The sequence below is a fragment of the Oncorhynchus tshawytscha genome, linkage group LG02, assembly GCF_018296145.1.
Source record: "Oncorhynchus tshawytscha isolate Ot180627B linkage group LG02, Otsh_v2.0, whole genome shotgun sequence".
Lineage (NCBI taxonomy): Eukaryota > Metazoa > Chordata > Actinopteri > Salmoniformes > Salmonidae > Oncorhynchus > Oncorhynchus tshawytscha.
Genome location: NC_056430.1, coordinates 56,045,399 through 56,067,646, shown reverse-complemented (window position 1 = coordinate 56,067,646; position 22,248 = coordinate 56,045,399). Strand labels below are relative to the sequence as shown.

General features: G+C 42.3%; 1 protein-coding gene across 7 annotated transcripts in view; it reads right to left on the bottom strand.

Moving 5' to 3' along the window:
- Positions 1–22,248, bottom strand: part of ptprt (protein tyrosine phosphatase receptor type T) — a 415,965-nt gene that overhangs the window by 163,478 nt on the left and 230,239 nt on the right. For all 7 annotated transcript variants that reach the window (XM_042301053.1, XM_042301087.1, XM_042301062.1 and 4 more), the window contains exon 8: positions 10,242–10,538. In XM_042301053.1, coding sequence (XP_042156987.1) covers positions 10,242–10,538 — 297 coding nt within the window. The remainder of the gene's footprint in view (positions 1–10,241; positions 10,539–22,248) is intronic.

The window sequence follows — 22,248 nt, the reverse complement described above, 5'->3', positions numbered from 1 at the left end:
TCAAACTGTCCACTTAGGAAGCAACACTGATTGACAATACATTTCACATGCTGTTGTGCAAATGGAATAGACAACAGGTGGAAATTATAGGCAATTAGCAAGACACCCCCAATAAAGGAGTGGTTCTGCAGGTGGTAACCACAGACTACTTCTCAGTTCCTATGCTTCCTGGCTGATGTTTTTGTCACTTTTGAATGCTGGCGGTGCTTTCACTCTAGTGGTAGCATGAGACGGAGTCTACAACCCACACAAGTGGCTCAGGTAGTGCAGCTCATCCAGGATGGCACATCAATGCGAGAAGTGGCAAGAAGGTTTGCTGTGTCTGTCAGCGTAGTGTCCAGAGCATGGAGGCGATACCAGGAGACAGGCCAGTACATCAGGAGACGTGGAGGAGGCCGTAGGAGGGCAACAACCCAGCAGCAGGACCACTACCTCCACCTTTGTGCAAGGAGGAGCAGGAGGAGCACTGCCAGAGCCCTGCAAAATGACCTCCAGCAGGCCACAAATGTGCATGTGTCTGCTCAAACGGTCAGAAACAGACCTCATGAGGGTTGTATGAGGGGCCGACGTCCACAGGTGGGGGTTGTGCTTACAGCCCAACACCGTGCAGGACGTTTGGCATTTGTCAGAGAACACCAAGATTGGCAAATTCGCCACTGGCGCCATGTGCTCTTCACAGATGAAAGCAGGTTCACACTGAGCACGTGACAGACGTGACAGAGTCTGGAGACGCCGTGGAGAACGTTCTGCTGCCTGCAACATCCTCCAGCATGACCGGTTTGGCGGTGGGTCAGTCATGGTGTGGGGTGGCATTTCTTTGGGGGGACGCACAGCCCTCCATGTGCTCGCCAGAGGTAGCCTGACTGCCATTAGGTACCGAGATGAGATCCTCAGACCCCTTGTGAGACCATATGCTGGTGCGGTTGGCCCTGGGTTCCTCCTAATGCAAGACAATGCTAGACCTCATGTGGCTGGAGTGTGTCAGCAGTTCCTGCAAGAGGAAGGCATTGATGCTATGGACTGGCCCGCCCGTTCCCCAGACCTGAATCCAATTGAGCACATCTGGGACATCATGTCTCGCACCATCCACCAACGCCACGTTGCACCACAGACTGTCCAGGAGTTGGCGGATGCTTTAGTCCAAGTCTGGGAGGAGATCCCTCAGGAGACCATCCGCCACCTCATCAGGAGCATGCCCAAGCGTTGTGGTGAGGTCATACAGGCACGTGGAGGTAACATACACTACTGAGCCTAATTTTGACTTGTTTTAAGGACATTACATCAAAGTTGGATCAGCCTGTACTGTGGTTTTCCACTTTAATTTTGAGTGTCACTCCAAATCCAGACCTCCATGGGTTGATATCATTTTGATTTAAATTGATAATTTGTGTGTGATTTTTGTTGTCAGCACATTCAACTAAAAAATATTTAATAAGAATATTTCATTCATTCAGATCTAGGATGTGTTATTTTAGTGTTCCCTTTATTTTTTTGAGCAGTGTATATACACACACACAATACCGGTCAAAAGTTTTAGAACATCTACTCATTCAAGGGTTTGTCTTTATTTTTACTATTTTCTACATAGAAATAATAATAGTGAAGACATACAAACTATGAAATAACACATATGGAATCACGTAGTAACCAAAAATTGTTAAATCAAAAAATATATATTTGAGATTCTTCAAATAGCCACCCTTTATCTTGATGATAGCTTTACACACGCTTGGCATTCTCTCAACCAGCTTCACCTGGAATGCTTTTCCAACAGTCTTGAAGGAGTTTCCACATATCCTGAGCACTTGTTGGCTGCTTTTCCTTCACCCTGCGGTCCAACACATCCAAAAGTATCTCAATTTGGGTGGAGGTCGGCTGAATGTGAATGCCAGGTCATCTGATGCAGCACTCCCTCACTCTCCTTCTTGGTCAAATAGCCCTTACACAGCCTGGAGGTGTGTAGGGTCATTGTCTGGTTGAAAAACAAATGATAGTCCCACTAAGCACAAACCAGATGGGATGACGTATCGCTGTAGAATGCTGTGGTAGCATGTGTGTTTTGAATTCTAAATAAATCACAGACAGTGTCACCAGAAAAGCACCATCACACCGCCTCCTCCATGCTTCACAGTGGGAACCACACGTGGATATCATCCGTTCACCTACTCTGCGTCTGACAAACACACAGTGGTTGGAACCAAAATGTGAGGGGCTGAGGATGAACCCAGGTGTAGAAAATGGACCAGATGAGGAATGAATGATTTGGGATGAACATAAAAACTTTACTTGAAAAATGAGAACATAAGGATAAGAGCGATACTGGAAAAACAACAAACACTAGGACTAGTAAACACACTCTGGGACAAACACACAGGGAACCAAAACCAAGCTACTGCAAAAGGAAACAGAAAATACACCTCTCTTAAAGGGAAATCATAATTAGTAATAGGATACACCGGTCATTGCAGCAGAGATATCTCTGGGTCTTCCTTTCCTATGATGGTCTTCATGAGAGACAGTTTCATCATAGCGCTTGATGGTTTTTGCGACTGCACTTGAAGTATCTTTCAAAGTTCTTGAAATTCTCCGGATTGAATGACCTTCATGTCTTAAAGTAATGATGGACTGTTTATTTGAGCTGTTCCTGCAACAATATGGACTTGGTCTTTTACCAAATAGGGCTATCTTCTGTATACCACACCGACCTTGTCACACCACAGCTGACTGGCACAATCGCATTAAGAAAGAAATTCCACTAATTAACTTTTAACAAGGCAAACCTGTTCATTGAAATGCATTTCAGGTGACTACCTCATGATGCTGATTGAGAGAATGCCAAGAGTGTGCAAAGCTGTCAATCAAGTCACAGGATTGCTACTTTGAAAAATCTCAAATATAAACTATATTTTGATTTTTTTTAACACTTTTTTGGTTACTACAAGATTCCATATGTGTTATTTCATAGTTTATGTCTTCTCTATTATTCTATAGTGTAGAAAATAGTACAAATAAACAAAAACCCTTGAATGAGAAGGTGTCCAAACTTTAGACTCGTACTGTGTATATACACACGTTAGTGCCTTAGACCGCGCTCCCATTTTCCCTTGAAACGATATAACTGATCGAGATCTAATTACTTTAAAATAGAGATTACATTAGTTTTCTTTTTGTTTTTACACATTGCTTATTTTTTCCATCAACAGACTTGTTCAATTGTGTTGAATGGGATAAGTATGATAAGTATGCTAAACTTTAGGAAATAACGTATTACATACTTTTTGTATGCTTTTAATTTTCCATTTTATTGGGCATTAACAACTGAATAAATTAATCCTTGATGGATCTTGTGTATGTTTCCGACCCTAAAGGGAAGAATCGCTATTTAAAGTTGGCATACAAACATACTCTTAACTGAAAAACAATGTTTTGCTAAAGCGGAGAAGCAATGATGTTACACAGCAAATGGGAGCTTGAGATTAAAAGGAGATGAGCATTTTTGGTGTTTTGTTCAAGGGCTTGTTTTTCACATTATGTTCAAGAAACGTATGTTGTAAACAAAATGAGTCATTTTGTGCTTAAATTGAAAGTGTGTAATCAATATTTTCAGATACATTTGTTGATGTATTTGACCTTGGTCGCCTATTGTTTACACTGTTTAACATTCAGCTACCGAGTGTAAATTGAAACGCTATTTATTATTATTTTATCTATGTCCATTGTAGAAAGTTCACAAATAAAAATCAACCTATTTGAAAAGATTTGACAGATTTTTTTTTAAAGATAGCGCAAGCCAAGAAAAACAACAAAAAGCAGTATTGTGTTTTTCATGCTGTGCTCCATAAAAGCTGTCTCTCTAAAGTGAGATAAATCTCCAGTAAAAGGATTATTCAATCCTCACTGTTTTAAATCTCCTCAGGGACCTACCTGATTTTCTAATAATAGATGATTTAACCATCCAGGGTGCGCTCAAGACAAAACACATGCCAAATGAGAAATCGAGAACAATCCTCCCACTCCTGTTTTTTTTGAAGAATTAGAGCTAACAAAGAATTCCAACATGTCGAGAAACTTTCCTTGACAGTATCAGTGTTACGGTAAAAACGTCTCTTTGGTGGAATAAACATGGTTATTTGTGTTGGGTGGGGGTTTGGAGGCTGACTAAGGATGACAAATATCTTTGGGCCAAGTACATCCAATGTTTCATCGACCATATGACGCTAAGCCCTGGCATCATTGCTTTCCAATCTGATTACGAATGGCAGGATCAGTGGACAACGAGTGGATATGGACACGGACAAACACCCACACCCCGCCACCAACCCCCCATGCAACAAAGGTCTAAAGGTCTAACCTGGTGAAGCTGACTGGCCAAACAAAGAGGTGGATGCTTATGATCCTTACACTGTCCATGAACAAAGGGTTAACATGGCAGTCCATGACATTAAGAGTAAATGTAATATTACAAAATGTGCTAGAAAGTACTGTGTTGCGTGAATAATACTATATTGCTCTAAGACTAGGATCAACAATAAATGTATTGATCATTGTTGACAAAAAAACTATAAAAGTACATGGGCATTACAGTAAAATAGACTGAGAAGGTGTACATGTGTGACCTAAAGAGAATAGAAAAATGTATCGGTTGACTTAAATCTAACCACTAAACTCCCAAATCTAATCTCCTTCTGGTAAACTGGGAGCCTAAATTAATGGGATTCAGTGTCATTTCTACCTTAATTAGAATCTCCATTGTGGCTGTAAAAATACTTCCATTTCAACAGCGAGGACGAAAAAGGAACATTTAAAATTCAAAGCATATTCGCGAGATGACGCATACTGCTTTAAAGCAAAAGTCATTACCATAGAAGTGCAATTAGCACTGCTGAGAACAGTCAATGTGCACTAATTACAAAATTACAACCCAGAGATTACAGATTGTTCATGAAAAAACTATTTACACATTTCCTGAGACGTTGCTACTCTCAACTAGTTTGAGACCTCGTGGGAGGTTTGGGCTGTGATAAATGAAAAGATACCACAGTCTTTATGGAATGAGGATGTCATAGTGCAGGGATAATGGCAAGGTCTCCACAGTTTTATGTTATACGTTACATCCAATAACACAAATACAATGTTTTCATTTGTGCTTATTAATTTCCACTGTAGTCATATTGTGTTTTGAACACTTTGATAACAGGCTGTATAATCAGCATTCATTATACAGTTATTAGAAGTGAAGCCAATCATTATTGTGGTTTTAATTATCAAAATCAAATCGTATTTGTCACAAGCGCCGAATACAACAGGTGTAGACCTTACAGTGAAATGCTTACTTAAAACTGCATTGTTGGTTAAGGGCTTGAAAGAAAAATACCAACAAAAAAAAGAAATAAAAGTAACAAATAAGTAAAGAGCAGCAGCAAAATAACAATACAGAGGCTATATACAGGGGGTACCGGTACAGAGTCAATGTGTGGGGGCACCAGTTAGTCGAGGTAATTGAGGTAATATGTACGTGTAGGTAGAGTTATTAAAGTGACTATGCATAGATAGATAGTTAGACAGATAGTTAGCAGCAGCGTAAAAGTGTGTGTGGGGGGGGCAATGCAAATAGTCTGGGTAGCCACTTGATTATATGTTCAGGAGTCTTATGGCTTGGGGGTAGAAGCTGATTAGAAGCCTCTTTGACCTAGACTTGGCGCTCCGGTACCACTTTTTCCATGCTGTAGCAGAGAGAACAGTCTATGACTAGGGTGGCTGGAATTGTTGAAAATGTTTAGGGTCTTCCTCTGACACCGCCTTGTATAGAGGTCATGGGTGGCAGGAAGCTTGGCCCCAGTGATGTACTGGGCCGAACGCACTACCCTTTGTAGTGCCTTGCGGTTCGAGGCCAAGCAGTTGCCATACCAGGCAGTGATGCAACCATTCAGGATGCTCACGATGGGGCAGCTGTAGAACCTTTTGAGAATCTGAGGACCCATGACAAATATTTTCAGTCTCCTGAGGGGGAATAGGTTTTGTTGTGCCCTCGTCATGACTGTCTTGGTGTGCTTGCACCATGTTAGTTTGTTGGTGTGGAACTTGAACTTGAAGCTCTCAGCCTGCTCCACCACAGCCCTGTCGATGAGAATGGGGGCGTGCTCGGTCCTCATTTTTCTGTAGACCACAATCATCTCCTTTGTCTTGATCACATTGGGGATGAGGTTGTTGTCTTTGCACCACATGGTCAGGTCTCCGACCTCCTCCCTATGGGTTGTCTCATCGTTGTCAGGGATGCCTGGCCATGCAGTCATGAGTGAACAGGGAGTACAGGAGGAGACTGAGCACGCACCCCTGAGGGGCCCCCGTGTTGAGGATCAGCGTGGCGGATGTGTTGTTGCCTACCCTTACCACCTGGGGGTGGCCCGTCAGGAAGTCCAGGATCCAGTTGCAGAGGGAGGTGTTTAGTCCCAGAGTCCTTAGCTTAGTGATGAGCTTTGAGGGCACTGATGGTGTTGAACACTGAGCTGTAGTCAATGAATAGCATTCTCACATAGGTGTTCCTTTTGTCCAGGTGTGAAAGGGTAGTGTGGAGTGCAATAGAGATTGCATCATCTCTGGATCTGTTGGGCCGGTATGCAAATTGGAGTGGATCTAGGGTTTCTGGGATAATGGTGTTGATGTGAGCCATGACCAGCCTTTCAAAGCACTTCATGGCAACAGATGTGAGTGCTACAGGTCGGTAGTCATTTAGGAAGGTTACCTTCGTGTTCTTGGGCACAGGGACTATGGTGGTCTGCTTGAATCATGTTGTTATTACAAACTTAGACAGGGAGAGGTTGAAAATGTCAGTGAAGACACTTGCCAGTTGGTCAGCGCATGTCCTGGTAATCTGTCTGGCCCTGCGGCCTTGTGAATGTTGACCTATTTAAAGGTCTAACATTGACTGTGGAGAGCGTGATCACACAGTTGTTCGGAACAGCTGATGCTCTCATGCATGTTTCAGTGTTACTTACCTTGAAGTGAGCATAGAAGTCATTTAGCTCGTCCAGTAGGCTTGTGACACTGGGCAACTCTCGGCTGTGCTTCCCTTTGTAGTCTGTAATAGTTTGCAAGATTTTCCACATCCGAAGAGCTTCGGAGCCGGTGTAGTACGATTCAATCTTAGTCCTGTATTGACGATTTGCCTGTTTGATGGTTCATCTGAGGGCACAGAGGGATTTCTTATAAGCTTCCGAGTCCCACTCCTTGAAAACGGCAGCTCTACCCATTAGCTCAGTGCGGCTGTTGCCTGTAATCCATGGCTTCTGGTATGTACGTACAGTTACTGTGGGGACGATGTCATCGATGCACTTATTGATGAAGCCAGCAACTGATGTCCTCATTGCCATCAGAAGAATCCTGGAACGTATTCCACTCTGTGCTAGCAACACAGTCCTGAAGCTTAGTATCTGCTTCACCTGACCACTTTTGTATTGACCGAGTCACTGGTGCTTCCTGCTTGAATTTTTGCTTGTATGCAGGCATCAGGAGGATAGAATTATGGTCAGATTTGCCAAATGGAGGGCGAGGGAGAGCTTTGTACACGTGAGTCTCTGTGTGTGGATTAAAGGAGGTCTAGAGTTTTTTCTCCCTGGTTGCACATTTAACATGCTGGTAGAAATGAGGTAAAACAGATTTAACCTCTGGGCTAGGGGTTGTATTTTGACATCTGGATGAAAAGCATGCCCAAGGTAAACTGCCTGCTACTCAGGCCCGGAAGCTAGGATATGCATATAATTGGAAGATTTGGATAGAAAACACTCTAAAGTTTCTAAAACTGTTAATATAATGTCTGTGAGTATAACAGAACTGATATGGCAGGCGAAAACCCTAGGACAAACCATCCCCCCCAAAAAAATGTCAGCCTACCACTGTTTCCAATGGCTGTCATGTTCATTATGAGGCAAAAACCTCCCAGATTGCAGTTCTTAGGTTTTCCACTAGATGTCATCAGTCTTTAGAAAGAGTGTCAGGCTTTAAAAAAAATAGCCAGAATATGTAGTTTTTCTAAGTGGCTCCCATTTTGGCTGTTGTGTTTCCATGCTCGTGGATGGCTTTCTTTGTTGTTTATCTCCGGTAAAGACAATAACAATTCTCCGTCTTAAATGTTATAGCTTATTTACATATTCGGGTACCTGAGGTTTGATTATAAACATTGTTTGAGAAGGTTATTGGTAACGTTTGGGATTCATTTTGTATGTATTTTGAAGGAGGGAAAAAGGTCTATTATTGAATGAAGCGCGCCAGCAAAACTGAGTTTTTGGGGATATAAAGAAGGACATTATCAAACAAAAGGACCATTTGTGATGTAGCTGGAACCTTTTGGAGTGACAACAGAAGAAGATCTTCAAAAGGTAAGGCATTTATTATATAGCTATTTCTGACTTTCGTGGCGCACCAGCCTGGTTGAAAAATGTTTTATCATGTGGGGCTCTGTCCTCAGATAATCGCATGGTGTGCTTTCGCCGTAAAGCCTTTGTGTAATCTGACACAGCGGCTGGATTAACAAATTAACTTTACACAGTTGAATAGCCTGCAAAACAGTTGCATTGGTCACTATCTTCCTCCTCCCCTGTCTGAAACCACTGATAACGCAGCAGTCCAGCCTTTCGAAACTCCGTTGATGATAGTGGATTTTTTGACAATCCTCCACGCTGTCAGCAGCTCTATTTCAAGAAGTTAAGAATGATGGGAAGTTTGAGCGCGCTCGATTTACATCACATTATGTGACGGTGCTCAGTTTTTTGGCGGCATGAATCTTTAAACGTTTTAAACAAGATATTTTGTCACGAAAAGATGCTCGACTATGCATGTAATTGACAGCTTTGGAAAGAAAAAACTCTGATGTTTCCAAAACTGCAAAGATATTATCTGTGAGTGCCCCAGAACTAATGCTATAGGCGAAACCAAGATGAGATTTCATACAGGAAATGGTCCAGATTTTGAATGCCCTGTGTTCCAATGTCTCCTTATATGGCTGTGAATCCACCAGGAATGAGCCTGCACTTTCTGTCGTTTCCCCAAGGTGTCTGCAGCATTGTGACGTATTTGTAGGCATATCATAGGAAGATTGACCATAAGAGACTACATTTACCAGGTGTCCGCCCGGTGTCCTCCGTCGAAATTATTGCGTAATCTTCAGGTCCATGCGCGTTCCATTTTCTTCAGAGGAGAAACCAAACTGCCACGAATGATTTATCGTCAATAGATATGTGAAAAACACCTTGAGGATTGATTCTAAACAACGTTTGCCATGTTTCTGTCGATATTATGGAGTTAATTTAGAAAAAAAGTTTGCGCTGTAATGACTTAATTTTCGTTTTTTTTCTTACCCAAACGTGATGAACAAAATGGAGCAATTTGTCCTACACAAATAATCTTTTTGGAAAAACTGAACATTTGCTATCTAACTGAGAGTCTCCTCATTGAAAACATCTGAAGTTCTTCAAAGGTAAATTATTTTATTTGAATGCTTTCCTTGTTTTTGTGAAAATGTTGCATGCCGAATGCTAGGCTTAATGCTATGCTAGGCTATCAATACTCTTACACAAATGCTTGTTTACCTATGGTTCAAAAGCCTATTTTGAACATCTGAGAAGACAGTGTTGTTAACAAAAGGCTAAGCTTGAGAGCAAATATATTTATTTCATTTCATTTGCGATTTTCATTAATAGTTAACGTTGCGTTATGGTAATGAGCTTGAGGCTATAAATAGGATCCCGGATTGCTCGTCGCAACAGGTTAAGTTTCCTTGCATTAAAGTTCCCGGCCACTAGGAGAGCCGCCTCTGGATGAGCATTTTCCTGTTTGCTTACAGCTCATTGAGTACGGTCTTAGTGCCAGCATCGGTTTGTGGTGGTAAATAAACTACTACGAAGAATATAGATGAAAACTCTCTAGCTAGGTAGATAGTGAGGTCTACAGCTTATCATGAGATACTCTACCTCAGGTGAGCAAAACCTAGAGACTTCCTTAGATATTGCGCACCAGCTGTTTACAAATATACATAGACCCAACCCCTTTTCTTACCAAAGGCTGCTGTTCAATCCTGCCGATACAGTGTATAACACACAACATTTTACTATCTTTGGGCTAGTATCCCTATGTGTACAGAGAGCAGGTCTACAGTTAAACCCCTTGCATGTATTTGAACTTAGGAACAGGACAAGACAGTGGAAGCAAGACAAAACCACTAAAGAAACAAATATTCTGACACACACCATCCTCCTCTGTCTGCTTGACGATCTCCTCGCTCTCCTTGCTTCCCTCTGGGTTGGCAAGGACCAGGCGAAGGCGTACAGTGACGAAGGGCCTCAGGCCCCGCAGGGTGAAGTGGGATGATGTCTGGATCAATTCCTCGGCGGCAAACTCCTGCTGGTTGAACACATACTGGTACTGCACTGTCAGGTTGTAGCTGTGGCAGCGCGTCACGGCGTAGCCAAATGTCTCCCACTGCAGGGTGAGCTGGCGGGCCCGAATGTCCACCACATTGACATTCTGAGGCCCGTGGACTGGGTCTGAAGGAGAAAGAGAGGAACAGGGGTTAGACTTTGTGAACATATCCTCATATCCAACCATTGGCAAATGAAGAGGAACTGACTGCCTCACTGCTTAGGGATCCCATAATTGATTGCACAGGATGAACCGATGTTGGATGGCATTGAGTCACATGAGGGAAAAAAAACCTGAACTGCTATTGATGTATTTTGGAGATAGTTGTTTAGCACAGTAGTTGTTTAGCACTTTGATCAAGTCTGCCTCTTTGATAAATCTCCACTAACCCCCCCCCCCAATGGATGTCCGGTGGGCTATCACAGCAGTATCATCCACTTGTTGCGAGTATCATGGTTAAGTTGATATACCATGCATGAGTGAATGACAAACAGATTGCTCAAACAAAGCTCTTTAGCCTCAAGGTCATTCTATTTCCCCTAGGTTAGCTAATAACAACATCTAAATCATTCAAGATGGTGTGAGACAAAACCGCCCTTCCATTTTTGTTTGTTTGGGTGCATCTAGGTGGGACTTGAAATTTAAACGGTTTTGTCTGATTTTACAAGATGATAAGCCTGTAGTGTAATCTGGATAAACCAAAGCTAAGTGCACAAACAACTGGCATTTGGCTGCAGAGCTCTTGAACCGTTTGAACTTGTTATTAAGAAGCCCCTCGAATCTTATCGATGGCATCATCCAGGAAAGCATTTATGTAATTCCTGAATACTTTATTGTTTGGAGATACAGTACAAGGTTTTGATGACGTCTACTTTATGATATGAGTGATGTTATAATATGAGTCTGGGAAAAGGAGACCAGCAAGCTCCATGTATTGCAGTTGTGGTAAACTACACAGTGATGAATATAAATACCGGTAAATCTACTTTTTCATCCATCACATACTACTATTCTCCACAGAACACAAAACACAGTAACTTGACAACTTTGTGTAATACAGACTTATTATGCATGCTTAGATCAAGGCCTCACAGTGGTGGAACTGATTGAGAATAATGCTGAACAACAAAAGCCCAAATCCCCAGGTCTGAATGGGCCCGATTACGGCTAATCTACGGCTAATCAGGGTTCATTCGGAAATCAGCTCTAAGAAGATTGCTAATTTCAGTCTAGGAAATCCATCAGGGGGAACTCCCTAGGTCAGCAGACAAAAAAATAGTGACATCTGTGAAGCCTGAGTTAAAACTTTGCTTTTGCCGTTAAGTCAATGAAGGCATCTCCTGAGTTGCCCTTGATCTTGACAAATAATGACTCAGTGTTTTCGTTGTTATTTATACCCTTTCTCCCCATCTTCCTCCTCCAGCTATCTACCCCAAATGAAACAGAGGGAAGGAGGGAGTGAAGGAGGGAGGGAGTAAGGGATGGAGGGATAGTAGGGGGCTAGAATTGGGCATGACTCAAGTCTCATTAATCAGGGTACATGGCGGTCAGCAGTGTTTGGCACACACTGAGAAAGGGCAACTGAGAGGATTGCTATGCCATGGGTGAGCTGATTCCACCCCAGGTAGGGAAAGGGGGATATCTGGTCATTTGTACAACTGAATGACATCAAGACTACCTGCCGCCCCTATAATCACCAAGGCCTCGAAAATTCCCCTCTACTTCACGACAGCCATTGTACCCTGACAGGTACTACAATGTCCAGCAATTCCCACTCACAATTGTCATACAAAAAACACGGATACAGTGGTGGGATGTTGTCCATCTTTGTTCGGGAGACTGAGAGATTGTGATGCCTTCTAGCTAAGTGGAACTGAGGGCACAGTCAGGATGAGGTCGAATGGTGTTTAAGTGTGTAGGACAGGTCAAAGCGGAAGGCCAATGGAATCCGATGTTTTCATGTCATTTCAGTGAGAGGTATTAACAGGGGTAGCTATCTTGGTGCAATAGAAGAACACACAAGTTCACTAGGTTTTCTCATGGAGAATGGTACCTGGATTTGTTTGAGTTCCTTTGAGTCATTTTACAGACTAGACTACAGTACATGTTCTTAACAACTCAATATATCTCTGTAGCCTACACTTTCATCAAACCAAACATTGAATTGTGTGGGTCTATCCATGAGTGCACAGAGCATGCAGGAAAAATCCAGCCCCACTTATATAAGGAATCACAAATGAGTTGTCCGACCTTTAGTACAATAGCCCTGCAATTCCACCCCATGGCAAAAAGCATCCTGTTCACATCCTGTGACATTATAAACCCCCATTATTTGAAGTTTGCCATCTCAGTTCAATGAGTGATTCTGGAGTGCAACTCAAACACACACAAATATATACGCACACGCACACCCCGGGTGGTTTGTGAGGGCTGGAGAGGCAGAAAACTTCCTGACTGCTAAAGTGCCGGTGTTGACTGGTATGTCCATTTTCCTGTCCACAGGTCACCCTTTAAAGCAGAGAACAATTAGGGAGGAAGTGTGGTGGAGCGGAACCGAGTACAACTGTTACCTTAATTACCTGGGCTCTGCCCATGTGGTTCCCCGCCACTCTCTCACTGCTCCAACAGGCTCCTTTTACAGCAATGCCAATATATATATTAATTTGCCTGAACCTGAGGTTTAAATTGCATTCATGTCTGAGGCATGTATCTGTGTTGAGCTAAGATGATGTAAAATAGTGATTGAGACTAAATCAAAAGTGCAGTTTTATTGAGATTCCAAGATAATAAAGAATTATAGGGGCAATCTGCAGTTCAAACAACAGCAACGGCTAGAGAAATGTAACCACCCTAAAGTGAATACATGGGGCTATGGATGCAAGGACTGACCATCCATGAGATCAAAATGATACAGTGTTTGTCTACAATCACATTGTTAACACACAATTGAGTAAAACAAGCTTATATTTTGGGTTCTGATGAGGTCTGACAGCTGAACTTAGCTAATGAGGCATTTATACGTTATATGTGTTAATAATCAATGGCTGTATGTCCTTCATTGAAAGTTTAAAACTATGTAGCAATCGCAGATTTCCCCTTTAAAAAGGTGAGGGCTACTGTATATATTATTAAAGTTCTTTGCATCCCTCTTATGCTATATACTGGCAAAATGTGGTCTCACATTGTTCTCAAGGCTGGATTCCTGTTAAGCATTGCTAAAGTGCACCACTCTATTCAGTCGCCGCTCAATAGTCCTCAACCGCTCTCCACTTTCACCCACTCGCCAAAAGCCCCTTGCCGTTTTATCAGAGCCTTACAGCATGCAGGCTCAGGGCCCATTCAATTCCTTCCCAAGTGTGCGGCACCACCTCCATTTGGTAGACGAGAGGCGTGGAAACAGGGATAGGGGCATTCAGCCACCTGAAACAAGCGGAAGAGTATGATAATACACTGAACAAAAATATAAACGCAACATGTAACTATTTCAAAGATTTTACTTTGAGTTACAGTTCATATAAGGAAATCGGTCAATTTAAATCAATTCATTCGGCCCTAATCTATGAATTTCTAATGACTGGGAATACAGGTGTGCATCTGTTGGTCACAGATACTTTAAAAAATGTAGGCGCGTGGAACAGAAACCAGTCAGTATCGGGCGTGACAACCATTGCCTCATGCAGTGCAACACATCTCCTAGAGTTGATCAAGCTGTTGATTGTAGCTTGTTTTCCCACTCCTCTTCAATGGCTGTGCAACGTTTGTTGGATATTGGCGGGAACTGGAACATGCTGTTGTGCACCTTGATCCAGAGCATCCCAAACAATTTTCGAAAAAACAATGGAGGTGGCTTATGGTAGAGAAATCAAAATTAAACTCTCTGGCAACAATTCTGGTGGACATTCCTGCTGTCAGCATGCCTATTGCATGCTCCCTCAAAACTTGAGACATCTGTGGCATTGTGTTGTGCGACAAAATGCACAGCACAAAGTGCATCTGTGTAATGATCATGCTGTTTAATCAGCTTCTTGATATGCCACACCTGTCAGGTGGATGGAATATATTGGCAAATGAGAAATACTCACGAACAGGGATGTAAACAAATTTGTGCACACAATTTTAGAGAAATGAGCTTTTTGTACATATGGGACATTTCTGGGATCTTTTATTTCAGCTCATGAAACATGAGACCATCTGTTGCATTTATTTTTTTGTTCAGTGTATAACAAACAAATACAAAACGAGAAACGGTGTGTATTCTTCTTCCAAAATGAATAACTTGAAAACAAAAGAATGGTGGTGGTGGGGAGAGAGAGCGAGAGAGAAAAGCAATCTAATTGGGGTGAGAGCAGAGTGTAGACTGATGGCACCGAGACTACACAGCTAGCATCGCCTGCCACCCACCCCTTCCCCAAAAGGGTCTGTATCGAGAGATCCTTCTGATTATTATTACGCTCTCCCTACAGTGGAGTTGGTGAGCTGAGAAAGCAATCATCCTTCCCCTCAGAATGAATCAAACCGGCACTCATTCCAATAATTTAGGCTCACTGGAGGAAAATATCCTACTCCACTCGCTGCTTCCCCCGGTAATGAGTTCTCACAATGAGCATCAAAATACATCAAATGCCCACAGATAGATTCTCAGGTACACTCACTCTCTCAGTCAGCGCATGGGGGAACAAACTTGTATATTTATGAACCTGGGAAGACTTGTACATTAGTATACCCCGTGTGCCCACTGCCCTTGTAAGCCCATCTGTTGCTGGAAGGAGTAGAGGCTGGGCCCTAGATGGCGATGCTTGGCGAGGCTCTGTAGAAAGTAGTCTTTATTTTGGTAATGAGGTGAAAACAGATGAGGTAAAGAGATGGAGCAGACCTGTGGCCTGTGTTGTGTTACATCTGAACCTATACCTGAACCTACGTCTGAAAGCACTGTACATCAAAGCTCAAACAAGACACGCTACAGACAGTGTCTGATGTTGAGGAAATATGGAGTGACTTCCTTTTGTCTGCAATTCAATGTGGACACCGTCTCGTCAAATATTTCATTCCAAAATCATTGGCATTATATAATATGGAGTTGGTCCCCCCTTTGCTGTTCTAACAGCCTCCACACTTCTGGGAAGGCTTTCCACTAGATGTTGGAACATTGCTGCGGGGACTTTCTTCCATTCACTGATGTTGGGTGATTAGGCCTGGCTCACAGTCGGCATTCCAATTCATCCCACAGGTGTTCGATGGGGTGGAGGTCAGGGCTCTGTGCAGGCAAGTCAAGTTCTTCCACACCAATCTCGACAAACCATTTCTGTATGGACCTCACTTTGTTCAAGAGGGAATTGTCATAACAGAAAGGGCCTTCTCCATACTGTTGCCACAAAGTTGGAAGCACAGCATCGTCTAGGATGTCATTGTATAATTTAGCCCCTTCAGTGGAACTAAGGAGCTTAGCCTGAACTATGAAAAACATCTCCAGACCATTATTTCCTCCTCCACTAAATTTTACATTTGTCCCTACGCATTCGGGCAGGTAGCGTTCTCCTGGTATCCACCAAACCCAGATTTGTCCAGCATGATTCATCACGCCAGAGAACATATTTCCACTGCTCCAAAGTCCAATCGTAGCGAGCTTTACACCATTCCAGCCAACGCTTGGCATTGCACATGGTGATCTTAGGGTGAGCGCGGCTTCCCGGCCATGGAAACATATTTCATGAAGTTCCTGACGAACAGTTCTTGTTCTGAAGTTGCTATAAGAGGCAGTTTGGAACTATGTAGTGAGTGTTTCACTTCGTGGCTGAGCCGTTGTTGGTCCTAGAAGTTTACAGCACATACAACTGACCGGGGAAGCTCTAGCAGGGCAGAAATGTTACGAACTGACTTGTTGGAAAGGTGGCATCCTATAACGGTAACAAGTTGAAAGTGACTGAACTCTTCAGTAAGGCCCTTCTACTGCAAAAGCTTGTCTATGGAGATTGTATGGCTGTGTGCTAGATTTTATGCACCTTTCAGCAATGGGTGTGGCTGAAATAGCCAAATCCATTCATTTGAAGAAATGTCCATATACTTTTGTGTATATAGTATATGTACAGTACCAATCAAAAGATTGGACACACTTACTTATTCAAGGGTTTTTCTTTATTTTTACTATTTTATACATTGTAGAATAATAGTTAAGACATCAAAACAATGAAGTAACACATATTGTGAAGTGGTGAGGCCAGAGACCCAGGTGCAGAGAAGAGACCAGATGAGGAATAAGTGGTTAGGGATAAACATAAATGCTTTACTTATGAACAGTAGCCACAGCATAACAGTACACAGCAGTTAGGAAGCAGTACACTCACTTAGGAAACAAACGCACACGGTAAAACAATTCATGCTTCTGCAAAGGGCACCAGAAAACACACCTCTTTTAACAGGGAAATCATAATAATAGGACAAACCTGAGTGTCATCAATGTCTCTAGGACGGTCTCTGCCGCCCTCTGGTGACAGGTGGTTCCATGACACATATGGAATCATGTAGTAAACAAAAAAGTGTTAAACAAATCAAAATATAGTTTATATTTGAGATTCTTCAAAGTAGCCACCTTTTGCCTTGATGGAAGCTTTGCACAACCTTGGTATTCTCTCAATCAGCATCATGAGGTAGTCACCTGAAATGCATTTCAATTAACAGGTGTGCCTTGTTAAAAGTTAATTTGTGGAATTTCTTTCGTTATTACTGCGTTTGAGCCAATCAGTGGTGTTGTGACATGGTAGGGGTGGTATACAGAAGATAGCCCTATTTGGTAAAAGACCAAGTCCATATTATGGCAAGAACAGCTCAAATAACCAAAGAGAAATTACAGTCCATCACTACTTTCAGACATGAAGGTCAGTCAATGCGGAACATTTCAAGAACTTTGAAAGTTTCTTCAAGTGAAGTCACAAAAACAATCAAGAACTATGATGAAACTGGCTCACATGAGGATCGCCACAGGAAAGGAAGACCCAGAGATAACTCTGCTGCCCTTACACACCTCCAGTCTGTGTAAGAGCCATTTGACCAAGGAGAGTGATTGAGTGCTGCATCAGATGACCTGGCCTCCACAATCACCCGACCTCAAACCAATTGAGATGGTTTGACATGAGTTGGATCACAGAGTGAAGGAAAAGCAGCCAACAAATGCTCAGCATAAATCAGGGATTTCCTCATCGTCTGATTCAGAGTCAGAGAGAGTCAGCATAGCACGATCGTCCTCCAGAAAGCTGTCCATCACAACTTTTTCCCACTGACCTTTGTCGATAGCCTGATAAATTCAGGGCAGCAATGTTATTCAGAGCAGTAGCAACATATTTGCAGTTCTCCATGGCTAACGTTATAACTTAAAAAAAAACTGCAGTAGAAAGGATTATCTATGCATTACGAGCAGCTCATTTTATAGACACAAGATGCTTCACTGCAGACCAATCCAAACTCATCTCTCGTCATTTCCAGCCCACTCATTATCTCAGCCAATCATGGCTAGTGGGAAGGTTGCATACTTGTTGTGTGGCTAAACCAACTGGGCTCACAATTTAACAATTTTATTCGTATTTACAGATGACATTCAAGTTTGATATTAAGGCACATGAAAGTTCACATGTTCGAGAAGGTATTTCTGCCAAAAAACGCTTTTTGATTAAAAAAACATTTGTTATATTCAAACAGCTCTCCTGTGAAGTTGTGACTTGTGACATACGGCAAGTTTCCTGAGTTGGGTCACATTTGTGGCAACTCCTTCAAGACTGTTGGAAAAGCAATCAGGTGAAGCTGGTTGGGATAATGCCAAGCGTGTGCTTAGCTGTCAACAAGGCAAAGGGTGGATACTTTGAAGAACCAAAAATATATTTGGATTTGTTAAAAAAAATATGGTGGGTTACTACATGATTCTATATGTGTTCTTTCATAGTTTTGATGTCTTCACTATTATTCTACAATGTAGAAATTAGTAAAAATAAAGAAAACCCAGTGAATGAGTAGTTCTGTACAAACTTTTGACTGGTACTGTACATATAGGTTGGGATAAAGTGAATAGGCAACAGGATAGATCATAATCAGTAGCATTGTATGTGATGAGTCAAAAGAGTTTTTGCAAAAAGAGTCAATGCAGATTGTCTATTTAAGTATTTAGCAGTAAACAGATCATGTCAGGCAGTCAAGCTATTCTCTGAGATAAATCACATTTGTTAGTGGGTTTATTTTATGACACTACTTCTATGAATCCAGTTCCTATCACAGGCTGGGAATATAGGCTACAATATTCTCTATTGGAATAATATTACTCTCTCTGCTCATCTCCAATGGCTGTTCCTCAGTCTTTCAACTTGGCCGTGACTATTGAAAATATTGACAGTCACTTGGAGCTCGTCATAAAACACGCTCATCACCGAGTTGCCTGGAAGTGATCTATCATTTTTTTTTATATTTCACTTTTATTTAGCCAGGTAGGCTAGTTGAGAACAAGTTCTCATTTACAACTGTCACATGGCCAAGATAAAGCAAAGCAGTGCAACACAAAGAACACACAGAGCTACACATGGAATAAACAAACATGCAGTCAATACAACAATAGAAAAAAGTATACAGTGGGGCAAAAAAGTATTTAGTCAGCCACCAATTGTGCAAGTTCTCCCACTTGAAAAGATGAGAGCGGCCTGTAATTTTCATCATAGGTACACTTCAACTATGACAGACAAAATTAGAAAAAAAAATCCAGAAAATCACATTGTAGGATATTTTTATGAATTTATTTGCAAATTATGGTGGAAAATAAGTATTTGGTCAATAACAAAAGTTTATCTCAATACTTTGTTATATACCCTTTGTTGGCAATGACAGAGGTCAAACGTTTTCTGTAAGTCTTCACAAGGTTTTCACACACTGTTGCTGGTATTGTGGCCCATTCCTCCATGCAGATCTCCTCTAGAGCAGTGATGTTTTGTTCTGTTGCTGGACAACACGAACTTTCAACTGCTTCCAAAGATGTTCTATGGGGGTGAGATCTGGAGACTGGCTAGGCCACTCCAGGACCTTGAAATGCTTCTTACGAAGCCACTCCTTCGTTGCCCGGGCGGTGTGTTTTGGATCATTGTCATGCTGAAAGACCCAGCCACGTTTCATCTTCAATGCCCTTGCTGATGGAAGGAGGTTTTCACTCAAAATCTCACGATACATGGCCCCATTCATTCTTTCCTTTACACGGATCAGTCGTCCTGGTCCCTTTGCAGAAAAACAGCCCCAAAGCATGATGTTTCCACCCCCATGCTTCACAGTAGGTATGGTGTTCTTTGGATGAAACTCAGCATTCTTTGTCCTCCAAACACAACAAGTTGAGTTTTTACCAAAATGTTCTATTTTGGTTTCATCTGACCATATGACATTCTCCCAATCTTCTTCTGGATCATCCAAATGCAAACTTCAGACGGGCCTGGACATGTACTGGCTTAAGCAGGGGGACACGTCTGGCACTGCAGGATTTGAGTCCCTGGCGACGTAGTGTGTTACTGATGGTAGGCTTTGTTACTTTGGTCCCAGCTCTCTGCAGGTCATTCACTAGGTCCCCCCGTTTGGTATTGGGATTTTTGGTCACCATTCTTGTGATCATTTTGACCCCACGGGGTGAGATCTTGCGTGGAGCCCCAGATCGAGGGAGATTATCAGTGGTCTTGAATGTCTTCCATTTCCTAATAATTGCTCCCACAGTTGATTTCTTCAAACCAAGCTGCTTACCTATTGCAGATTCAGTCTTCCCAGCCTGGTGCAGGTCTACAATTTTGTTTCTGGTGTCCTTTGACAGCTCTTTGGTCTTGGCCATAGTGGAGTTTGGAGTGTGACTGTTTGAGGTTGTAGGACAGGTGTCTTTTATACTGATAACAAGTTCAAACAGGTGCCATTAATACAGGTAACGAGTGGAGGACAGAGAAGCTTCTTAAAGAAGGTCTGTGAGAGCCAGAAATCTTGCTTGTTTGACCAAATACTTATTTTCCACCATAATTTGCAAATAAATTCATTAAAAATCCTACAGTGTGATTTTCTGGATTATTTCTTCTCATTTTGTCTGTCATAGTTGAAGTGTACCTATGATGAAAATTACAGGCCTCTCTCATCTTTTTAAGTGGGAGAACTTGCACAATTGGTGGCTGACTAAATACTTCTTTGCCCCACTGTATATACAGTGTGTGCAAATAAGCTAGGATAAGGGAGGTAAGGCAATAACTTGGCCATAGTGGCGAAATAATTACAATACAGCAATTAAACACTGGAGTGATAGATGTGCAGAAGATGAGTGTGCAAGTAGAGTAGAGAAAGTAGTAGTGTGCAAGCAAGTAGAGATAAATGTATTGAGAGGCTAGGTCACTCTAATGATGTGGTCAAAGCCTAATCCATCAGGTCTTGTCTGAGGGAGAAGCAATCAAACGGCAGAGGGGAACTGTACATCAAACCGCTAGGAGACATTGTGTGCGTGTGAGTGTATGTGTGAGCGTCCGTGTATATGTTAGTGTGCGCACGCGTGCATGCCTGCATGCATGTAAATAACATTAGGCTCATCATTTTAGAAAAAATAAACTAACTTGGGTCAAACGTTTCGGGTAGCCTTCCACAAGCTTCCCACAATAAGTTGGGTGAATTTTGTCCCATTCCTCCTGACAGAGCTGGTGTAACTGAGTCAGGTATGTAGACTTCCTTGCTAGCACATGCTTTTCTGTTCTGCCCACACATTTTCTATAGGATTGAGGTCAGGGCTTTATAATGGCCACTCCAATACCTTGACGTTGTTGTCCTTAAGCCATTTTACCACAACTTTGGAACTATGCTAGAGGTCATTGTCCATTTGGAAGACCCATATGCCACCAAGCTTTAACTTCCTGACTGATTTCTTGGGATGGTGTTTCAATATATCCACATCGTTTTCCTCACTCATGATGTCATCTATTTTGCTGCCCTCCTGCAGCAAAGCACCCCCACAACATGATACTGCCACCCCCGTGCTTCACGGTTGGGATGTTGTCCTTCAGCTTGCAAGCGTCCCCCTTTTCCCTCCAAACATAATGATGGTCATTATGGCCAAACAGTTCTATTTTTGTTTCATTAGACCAGAGGACATTTCTCCAAAAAGTACGATCTTTGTCCCCATGTGCAGTTGTAAACCAGTTGTAGTTGTAAACCAGTTGTAGTCTGGATTTTTTTATAGCGGTTTTGGAGCAGTGGCTTCTTCCTTGCTGAGCGGCCTTTCAGGTTATGTCGATATAGGACTTGTTTAACGGTGGATATAGATACTTTTGTACCTGTTTCCTGCAGCATCTTCACAATGTCCTTTTACTGTTGTTCTGGGATTGATTTGCACTTTCACACCAAATTACGCTCATCTCTAGGAGACAGAACGCATCTCCTTCCTGAGCGGTATGATTGCTGCGTGGTCCCATTGTGTTTATACTTGCGTACTATTGTTTGTACAGATGAACATGGTACCTTCAGGCGTTTGGAAATTGCTCCCAAGGACGAACCAGACTTGTGGAGGTCTAACAAGAAATGTGTGTAGGAGTTGAAAAACAAGTTTTAATGACTCTTTAATGACCTAAGTGTATGTAAACTTCCGACTTCAACTGTATCTATTTTAACAAACCTAACGCAATTGTGAATCTTAGCGCTGGCTGTAGCATTATAGTTTCAGAGGTGTGCTAGAAATATTTGAGCTATTTTCACAACCAGAATTATGGGCGCAGAAGCTGGTGGTGGCACGAAAGGGCTGGGTTTTAGTGAATAAACAAGTTGTGGGTGTGTTGAGGATTGGCCCCTCACTGGCCAATCAGAACG